The sequence below is a fragment of the Nematolebias whitei genome, chromosome 22 (genome assembly GCF_014905685.2).
Source record: "Nematolebias whitei isolate Nwh7 chromosome 22, NemWhi1, whole genome shotgun sequence".
In the NCBI taxonomy this organism is placed as follows: Eukaryota; Metazoa; Chordata; class Actinopteri; order Cyprinodontiformes; family Rivulidae; genus Nematolebias; species Nematolebias whitei.
Window position 1 is genome coordinate 1,021,883 of NC_056519.1, and position 10,731 is coordinate 1,032,613.

The window sequence follows — 10,731 nt, forward strand, 5'->3', positions numbered from 1 at the left end:
CAGAAACATCATAAACAGTCAGAAACATCATAAACAGTCAGAAACATAGTAAACAGTCAGAAACATAGTAAACAGTCAAAGACATCATAAACCATACAATTTTATTAATGCAGCACTTAAAAACAGAGACAAGGCCAACCAAAGTGCTTTACTGAAAGAAAAACAGGCAACACACAAAGGAATATACAAAAACAATCAGCAACATCGTAAACGGTCAGAAACATCATAAACAGTCAGAAACATTGTAAACAGTCAGAAACATTGTAAACAGTCAGAAACATTGTAAACAGTCAGAAACATTGTAAACAGTCAGAAACATTGTAAACTGTCAAAAACATTGTAAACTGTCAAAAACATTGTAAACTGTCAGAAACATTGCACACATAATTCCTACCCAACATCAACAAAGCCCATGCTCAATAATCCAGGTATACACCATAGACCACACCATTGGTCTCTAACTATCTCTCAGATCAGAGGCAATGTGTTCAACATAATGGTACTTCCTCCAGTAATTTAACAGTCAACAATGGTGTACCTCAAGGCTAAGTCTTAGGACCCACCCTCTTTACAATCTACATAGGTAATGTAGGTCAGAGCATCCCTGATGCATCCATACATTTCTATGCTGATGACACAGTTGTTTATTGTCGAGCTAAAACTGTTGCTAAGTCTTTCCAGCTTTTGAAATCTGCATTCAACATCATCCAGACTGATTTGTTTCACCTCAAACTTGTCCTAAATGCTGATGAAACCAAAGGGAGGCTTTTTCAAACAGGAAGTTGGTCCCAGCAGTTCTTCCTCTGATTTTATCCTCAAATGGTGTCCCCATTGAGTTTGTTGATTCCTATAAATATTTGTGTATCTTGGTCGACTCACATCTCTCTTTTAAGCTCCAAGTGGAAAACTTGTTAAAGAAACTGAAAGTTAAACTGGGTTTCTTTTTCAGAAACAGATCCTGTCTAACTCTGAACCCTGAGGAACACCTTGTATCTGTGACTTTCCTTCCCTCCATTGATCACGGTGACATTATTTACATGAACGCTCCTACAAGAACCCTGCAGATGTTGGATGCTGCAGATGTTGGATGCTGCAGATGTTGGATGCTGCAGATGTTGGATGCTGTCTATCATGGTGCACTAAGATTCATAACTGGTTGTAACTACCGTACACACCACTGCACCCAGTATTCACTGGTTAACTGGTCACCATTAACTTCACACAGACTCTCCCACTGGTACATTTTCATCTTTAAATCACTTCCTGGTCTGCTGCCTTCATACATCTCCTCCTACATGTCTCTGTGTGAGTGCAGCTACAGCGTGCGCTCTCAGGACATCATTACCTGCAGTGTTCCCTCAGTGAGGACTGAACTAGACAAAAGGACCTTCTCCTACTCCGCTCCTGTTTCAAGGAATTTCTTGCAAAAAGATCTGAAGCTCTCGACCTTTGACCTCTCTAAGTGACTTTAAGAACCTGTTGGACTCCTGGCAGGGACCAATGCAGACATGTTCCTGTTTTTAGTTTTTTATATTCGCCTTAGAATCTAGCTGTTTTTGATACTTTTTTTTGCATCTTATTTGTAAAAAAATAAAATAAAATAAAACAAAAACCTGTATGCCTCTTTTATAACTGTTTATTGTTGTTGCTGTTGTCCATTGTTGTCATCTTTCTTTGTTGAAATCAGGTCTCTCTTGTAAATGAGTCCTCGAGGCTCAATGGGATTTACCTGTCTAAATAAAGGTTGAATGAAAAAAATACAATCCAACATATTTCAGTCAGGTCATCTGGACAGTTTCTTTCTTTTTCTGAAATGTTTCCCCTTCCATCCAGAAGGCTTCATCAGTCAAGGAAACACACAACACAAAACTTATGCTTCCCCCAACAGCTTAAGCCTCCAGTATACTGCCGCGTACGTCCGTTCACGCGTACGTACGCGTGTACTGTATGCAGAGGGTTCAGACTTCGTACTCCAGCGTACACCCCGAGCAGCTGCAGAGCAGCTTCACAGACGAGGGGCGTTTACCTTCGGGACAAATTGAGGTCGCCGATCCGTCATTTGCTGACACGCCTACTGGATTGATTGACAGGTCGGACAAAAGAAAAAAGCGAGCGCTGGCAGCCACAGCGGTGTTCTGTGTTCATATGTTGTTAATAAAAAGATCTAAAAAAAACCAAAAAACAGAGAGCGCTGGCTCTACAGTCCACACATCAGACCAGCCCACCAGGAAATCTCCAGACCTCTCGCAGCCACGCTGGACCTGAGTTTAATTCATTCGTGATAAATTTCTTCATTTCTCACCATTTCAGTCATGGCATCAACGGAGGAGGAAGAGATCACTGCCTCTTGGCAAAAAACTAAAGAAAAGGCCAGATCAGGGATGAAGAAGAGGAATTTAATGGTATGGTATGGTATAAAATTTATTCATTTTAAAATAGTACAAAACAATTCCATAACAATATAAAAAAGATACAGGAGATTTAAAATGAAAGAATAAAAAATCTTATTATATCTGCCCCTTTTTTCAAACAATTATTTCAATCATAATAATTTTCAAGTAACAGAACAAAATGAATAACTTTCTAATTTTTCTAATTCTAATACAAAACACACACTAAGCTACTTCATATATACTTTTTTACAATCCAGCTTTGATCTTTTTCTTAAATGTACACATTGACTTGTCATTTTTCACATCACTCTCTAGAACATTCCACAATCCAACTCCTTGGATTGAGGTAGACCTTCCCTTCAGACTAGTTCTGAATGTTGGTTTGACAAATATTTCTATCCACTTAAGATTGTAACAACTTTGTCTTTTAACAACATTTCTTTGGATATTTAATGGTAATGTGTTATTTTGAGCCCTATACATAACTGATAAAATACTATAATCTACCAAATCATGGAACTTTAATAAGTTCAGTTGATAAAATAATGTGCTTGATGGGTGACAGTAATGCTTTCTGGTGATAATTCTTACAGCTCTTTTCTGTAAAATAAAAATAGGTTTTGTAAATGTTTTACACGCTTTCCCCCAAACATCAATGCAATAGATTAAATGTGGAACAATGATTGTGTTATACAACATGTACAGAGCTTTATCATTTAATAATTCCCTGACTTTGTATAGTACTGCAATAGATTTAGATATTTTTGTTCTTACAGAATTGATGTGATTTTTCCATGTTAGCTGTTCATCAATGATTACACCCAAAAATTTCATCTCATTAACTCTACAAATCTCAACACCCTCAATTTTAAATGGATCATCAACAGTTCTCTTTTTGTTACTAAATATCATGTATTTAGTTTTATCTAAATTTAATGATAATTTATTAATTTTAAACCAAGTTTGTATTTTATCAAATTCTGTCTTCATCAATTCCAACATCCGTTTTACATCTTTACCCAAACAGAAAAATGTGGTGTCATCTGCAAAAAGGACACATTTGAGGAGTCCTGATACATTCACTAAGTCATTCACATATAAAATAAATAACTTTGGTCCAAGTACAGAGCCTTGAGGAACTCCACAAGTGATATTGCACAGGTCAGATCTTACACCATTTATTTGTACAAACTGTTTCCTATCTTTTAAATAGCTAGATACCCAGTGTAATGCTGGTCCTCTTATTCCATATTTATTTAATTTTTCAAGGAGAATAGTGTGGTCAATAGTATCGAATGCTTTTTTTAAATCAACAAAAATACTAACACAATACTGTTTTTGATCGACAGCAGTAGTTATTTGTTCTATTATTTCCATGAGAGCCATTGATGTAGAGTTTTTTGCTCTAAACCCATACTGACTGCTACTTAGAATGTTTTGTTTAGTAATAAATTGATCTAATCTGGTCACAAACAGTTTTTCTAGAATTTTTGAGAACTGTGGTAATAAGGATATTGGTCTATAATTATTGAACACACATTTATCACCATTTTTAAAGAGAGGAACTACCTTAGCTACTTTCATATTGTCTGGAAATATTCCTTTTGAAAATGATAAATTACAAATATATGTAAACGGCTCGATAACATAACTCATTATGTCCTTTACAAACATCATATCCATGTCCACCCAGTCTTTTGATCTCTTATCTGTAAGATTTTTTACAACATTCATTATTTCTTCTTTGTCAGTTCCATTAAGAAAAATACTGTTGTCACAACTTATAACTGAATGGTTCACATTATTGTCCACTTTTGGTATTTTAGCAGCAAGGCTTGATCCAACGTTCACAAAATGACGATTAAATCCATTTACAATTTCATTTTCATCATGGATTTCATCGTCATCCTTCAAAAAATATTGTGAAATACCTGTTTTTGCTTTATGACTTTTCAGAACACTATTTATTACTCGCCATGTAGCTTTCATATCACCATTACTTTTATTTAATAAATCACTATAATATTCCTTCTTGTGTTTCCTTATAATCGCTACTAATTTATTTTTATACTTCTTATATTTCTCTTCAGCCTCTTGTGTTTTCAATTTCAAGAAACATGTATACAAATAATTCTTTTTTTTTTACAAGCATTTCTCAACTCTTTCATCATCCATGGTTGGTCAACAACATTTCTCTTTGTATAATTATTTTGCACACAATTCTTTTCATACAGAGCTCCTAAAATATTCATAAACTCATCATATGATCTGTTCACATCATCAACATACACGTCTTTCCAGCTTTGTTTATGTAAATCATCTTTTAATTTGTCCAATGCTTTTTTTGATGTGTTTATTGTTTTTTTCTTAATTGTAATTTCTTTTGTAATGCTTTGATCATTTTTATAAATCATAAAAACTGGTAAGTGATCACTCAAATCACTCATTAAAATACCTCCCATCACATCCCCATTTGTTACATTTGTGAAAATATTATGGATTATTGTAGCACTATGAGTTGTAATTCTTGTTGGTTTTGATATTAACGGATAAAGATTTAAACTACACAATGAATTTGTAAATGTACTGATGTTATTTGAATCTGTTTTATTTCCCAGGTCAATATTAAAGTCTCCACACAAAAAAATGCTTTTATTAAAACTCTTGTCCAATAGTTGTACGATTTTATCAGTGAATATTTCTATATTTGATCCTGGAGATCGATATACACAACTTATCAATATGTTTTTATCATTCTTGTTTATTATTTCTATTGTTATTATTTCCATGATATTATCAACAATTATTGACATTTCATTAATTAATTTACATTTTGTTTCATTTTTAACAAATAGAGCCACTCCACCACCTCTTTTGTTGCTTCTGTTCACATGATATAATTCATACCTTCCATGTGAACATTAGTTGTGTTTTCATCGTTGAGCCATGTCTCTGACAGTGCTATTATTGTAAAGGTTCTGTTTAGCTGTTTTAAATAATCTGTTATTTTGGATATATTTGCATTTAAACTTCTACTGTTAAAGTGAATAATAGAGAGACCTCCATTCTTTATATTGATGTCATTAAACTGTTCTTCATTGTAATATTCACAGTCTTTTATTACAGGGAAAAAATTTGTATCGATCTCATCTTCAACATTGTATATTTTAAACTCTAAGTCTTCGTATGTTGCCATGTTTTAATTTATTTGTTTGTTTTATATTTAGTTAATTTCTTGTTAGTGAAGTTATGTCAATGATTTATCATCTGTCATCTCCTGAGCTCATTTTAATACATTGGTGTCGCATATAAAACAGTCCATCGCTGGGCAGTTTATTGTGCGACACCACGTACACGTATGCGGTCGTAAAAATTTGAGCTTTGTACGGAGGGTACGCTGGGGGGTACGCACGTACCTCTGCGTACGTACGTGCGTACCTCTGCATATGGACGTACGCGGCAGTATACTGGGGGCTTTACTCCAAAGTGGAACAAACCAGTTATGTTGGTGCTAAGATGGTCTCTTTGGCACGCCCCCTCCTCCAGAGCCAGCCTTCTTCCTCGTCGACAGTCATGTCAAGCTGGTTCAAACTGGTAACAGCTGCTGTTTTAAATGTGCTTTATAGATAAATTTGACTGGACCACTGCAGCTGAGGAACCACCGTTAGACACAAAGTCACTGCAGGTGACACAAAACCAGCAGAAACACAGAAAAACACCACAAACCCACACTAACCCTCCAGAGATGAACAGAAAACAACCTGAGGTAACCTAAAGCAGCTGATGAATCAAACAACTGAAGACCATCATGGACAGTCCCAGATGTGTCCCCTTGTCTTGAGTTGGATCAGACAGGGAATAAATACATAAAATGTAGACCTGAAACAGGACAAAAACACCTGAAGAGCATCAGGTGGAACTAGCACACCAGAACAGACACTGGAAGGAAAGTCTTACCTCTTGGTTCCACTCCTGGTCCATACACCTTCACCCCACTGGTGTCCACAGCTGGGTCCACCTGCAGGCGGGTGGGGAACTTGGGCACAGTGTGACCCCCGTATTTGATGGTGATGGTGTACATGCCATGGCTCTGGGGGATGTAGGTGATAGAGTAGGTCCCGTCGCTGTTGTCCTGAACGTGAACTTCAGCTTTGGTTCCCATCTCTGAGATGATCTCGATGGTGAGCTCAGCCTCGCCAGCCTTGGAGCAGTCCACCACGAAAGACCCAGTCTCGTTGACCTGTGCTCGCTCCAAGCCGGGTCCACTGGCCATCACCTTGCTGGAGTCGAACATGGACTGGACCACAGCCTTGAAGGGGGACCCGGGGATATGCTGATCTGCAAACAGGATGTTAATGGCGTACTCACCGGGCTCGGTGGGCAGATAGGACACAGAACAAGATCCATCGCCATTGTCCTGGCATTCGATTTTGGCCTCACAAGGACCTTCTACTGTCAGGCCCAGTCCACCAGTTCCAGCCCCTTTAGTGTCAATGGCAAAGGGGGCCATTTTCCCCACTAAACCACCCTGAAGACCAGGACCATAGGCTTGGACCTGAACAACATTGAAAACAAAGCAAGGACTTCTCAGGAACAGACACTAGAAAGAAACGAGGGACTCAGCTAGACTTTGTGGAGCTCAGAAGGTTTGTTGGGAGGTCTTAAAAACTTGGGACCAGGTAAGGTTTACTGGGGCCAGAGAAGATTTACTGGGACCATAACAAAATATTTGGATTAAAGTCTTACTGAAGCAAGGTCCTACAGAAAGTTAGTTGGTACAAAATGCCTTTGTTGTAATAGGAGAAGTTTACTGAGACTTATAAAGATCCATTTAGACCAAGATAAGTTTACCTGGTCTAAGAAAGACCTATTGGGATCAATAAGGGTTTAACCTTACCAAGGGACGTTTACTGGGACTCACAAAGGTTTAAGACAACCAGGAAAAGAATAATTGGACAAAGACATGTTTAAGAAGACCAGGGAACAATTTTATAGGAATGAAAAGTTTTTACTGGATCTGTGGAAGGTTTATCCAGACAGAGCAAAGGTTCTTTAAGTTCTTTAGGAAATGTTCATTGGGATTATTTAAACAATATAAAAAAGAGTTTACACTCTGGTCAAAAAGCTCCTGAGCATTCTTGGATTGACCCTACTTTGAACTGAGTTTAATTCCAGAAGGTTTCCGCAGCTCTCACTTTAAACATTTGTTGGACGGTTTGGTCAAGCCAGTCGATTCAAGCCATGTACATGGAAGACTTGGACCACATCTGGCTTCAAGGGTCATAAAGGGTTTTGGGTTGATAGACTGTGGTTAGTATGAAGAGAGTGTGAAAGTGAAGAGTCTTTTGTAAAGGAATGAGAGGTGCTCACCTTTGAGGGGTCAGGGGGCATGATGCCCTCCACGGTAAATGGACTTCCTGGGACTGGGTTTCTGTCATAGCTGATGTCCACTCTGATCGGTCCTTCCTCGTGGGGAACGTACTTCACCGTGTGAACCTCACTGGCTGTGTCCAGCTCCAGGTTGCAGGCGATTGGACGGAGTGATGGAGACAGGATCTTTACATCCAGTTCTCCCTGACCTCCAGCCCCTCCAACACTGACAAAGAACTCCTGGTCCTTCCCCACATCCACCTCTTTCATTTGGACACAAACACATCAGGATGGTCACACACCAAGACATGCAAGTCCTTTTAGAGTATTTTTGAAACTAAAGTGCAACAGTTAGACATGATCCGGTCGATCCCAAAATATATAGTGTTTGTAAAATATGAATATTTCTAACTGTCCTGTTGGACAGTGATGATCTTTATAAAACTGTAGTCTAACTCCAGTGTAGTGCTGATGTGGTTTTATTTCCTGTTGTTTTGGAGAACCTTCTGACCCTAAACCTAAACCCTGACCCTTGACCCTAAACCTAACTCAGACTGCTAAGCCTAACCCTCTGACCTTTGACCCTAAGTTTAACTGCCAACACTGACCATAAAACCCTTGAGCCTGACCTCTGACACTGGACTCGGACCCTGACAGGAACCTTGGCCTTACGTAATACTCTCTCTCCTTGAACCCTCGGTGGAGTGAGGTCATAGCTGGAAGCCTGGGTGGGGGACAGGGATCGTGCACGAGAAGCCGGCGCAGTGATGAACTGTGCACAATTTCTGTCACATTCGGCGAATTCTAATTGTTCTAATCCAAACTAACCGACAGCCAGCAACTTTCTACAGACTTACTGTTGTTCAGTCCCTGAACGGTGACCTTACTGAGGTCCAGTGAGGGGGCCACAGTGATGCTGAACGGACTTTTAGGGATGGGGTCTCCTCCATGGCACACAGTGATGGACATGTTCCCCTGGAAAACACACACGGCACTTAACTCGGGTTCTTTGGCCGGTTCATTGGAGTTGATCAGTCTGGTTAACTCAGGTTTGTCAGATTAGTTGGACCCGAGCCACTGCTCATCGTGGCGTGGTACCTGCTGCACGGCGGTGTAGCGGACCGTGTACGAGTAGTCGTGGTTGTCGATGATCTCAAAGTCTTGAACAGCCTCGCCTTTTGCTGCTCCGATGAAATGGACCTCAGGTTTGGCTTTTCCAGCTCCCTTTGTGTAAATGTTGAAGTGAGTGGGTTTTCCCACCTCCACACCTGCACAGGTGAGACAGGTAACACATAAAGACACGGACAGTGTTCCGTATCTGAAGGACTGTTTCGTCAGTGTGAGAGACTAAATCTTGTTGAGTGCATCTTTGTTTTGTTCTCTCCATCTTTGGGAACCAAGTCCACTTCTGGAGTTTATACTCCTGGTACAAACCCACCTGCCCGGTTGAGTCCAGGTCCCTCCGCTCTGACTTTAGCTGCATCATGGGAGGGATCCACCTTTATTCTGAAAGGGCTGATGGGAATTTCCTGTTTTCAACAGTAAATGTGGCGTTAAGCTTCTTTTCCACTCAACGTGTTCCTTGAGGATGAAGTACCTGTTGACGCTCTCACCTGGTCGGCAAACAGCACCATGATGGTGTACTGACCCGGACCTGGAGGCATGTACTTCACTGTGAACGTGTCGTTGTCATTCTTGATGATGTCAAAGTCGATGTCAGCCTCCGCTGGTCCGACCACACCTGGAGCACACTTGATCCCGATGCTGACATCACCTGGCAGGAAAACACATGGTTTGTTCTGATGAGCGAGTCAAACGTATCCATGCAACTCCTGAGTGTCTTACAACGGTTAAACTGAAAATTTGTTAAAAACACAAAGTAAAACCACAGACTGTCCAAAGACTCGTGTTTTTAAAGCAAAGCTCCAACTGCCAGAGGTTTATAAATCCCTAAAGGTGTCCTCTGCACATGTTGGATGGACCTCAGGTGCAGAAATGTTCTGGAAATAAGCATCACCTTCGTATTTATCCCATTTATTGCAGAAAGACAAGAAAACATCCAGCACCTGTTAGTCAGGAAGTGAATTCTGGACCAAGTCTCACCTTGTCCGGCCTCGCTGCAGTCCACAGTGAAGTACGTGGGCTCGTTGGCCTTCAGTCCCATCTTCTCAACACCTGGACCGTAAACCTTCACGTTCTCTGGATGGCTACCCTCTCCGATGATCACCTGACCATCAGCATTTCAACAAACACTCTCTCAGTTCTTCATAAACACAAATGAAATCAAAGTGATCACATGTCATATTTCATCAGATCTTTATGTTCTGAAGGAGGCGGACATTTCTGGGGTAGTCCTTCCATCTGAAAAGATCCAGAGGACAACAGGCCTGGAACCTTCCTGGTTGGTTTGGAGGTCAACTCCTTCTTAACAGCTTGGAACTGGACAGGTTGATGGGTCTGACAGGAGATTTCTGGGAGATGTTTTCGTACCCTGAAGAACTCTTGACTTTGTCCCAGATGATGATGATGATGATGATGATGATGATGATGATGATGGGGTTGGATGGATTTGTGGGTTACTGGTAAAGTGAAGGTTTCTAAGTGGTTCAGTAGAAGCAACTGGACTCCTTATCTTGATTCTTGAAGACGTTTCAGGTCTTGTCCAAAGGCCTTCTTCAGTTTGGATCCTGGTTTGGGAGTGACTGACCCAACCTTCATCCTGGAGCTGTTAGATCACTGACACTAGATGAACACTACCTGACGAGTTAACGGGACTGGGACGTCACGTGCACCACAGTTTGGCGGCGCTGACAGGCGCTCCGCTTCAACTCGCTGTTTTTTTGTTCCTGTTGTTTTTGCTTTAACTAGTTTTGCGGCTACACTGCACACTCACGCTGCACACCCACGCTGCACACCCACGCTGCACACCCGCGCTGCACACCCGCGCTGCACACCCGCGCTGCACACC

General features: G+C 40.4%; 1 protein-coding gene across 1 annotated transcript in view; it reads right to left on the reverse strand.

Annotated features, from left to right (window-relative positions):
- The window catches only part of LOC119428422 (filamin-C), a 92,610-nt gene that overhangs the window by 38,896 nt on the left and 42,983 nt on the right, over positions 1-10,731 (reverse strand). Inside the window, exons 16-22 of the mRNA XM_037696103.1 lie at positions 9,867-9,990; positions 9,377-9,537; positions 9,202-9,292; positions 8,862-9,031; positions 8,621-8,738; positions 7,764-8,026; positions 6,351-6,948 (exon numbers count right to left, since the gene is read on the reverse strand). Coding sequence (XP_037552031.1) covers positions 6,351-6,948; positions 7,764-8,026; positions 8,621-8,738; positions 8,862-9,031; positions 9,202-9,292; positions 9,377-9,537; positions 9,867-9,990 — 1,525 coding nt within the window. The remainder of the gene's footprint in view (positions 1-6,350; positions 6,949-7,763; positions 8,027-8,620; positions 8,739-8,861; positions 9,032-9,201; positions 9,293-9,376; positions 9,538-9,866; positions 9,991-10,731) is intronic.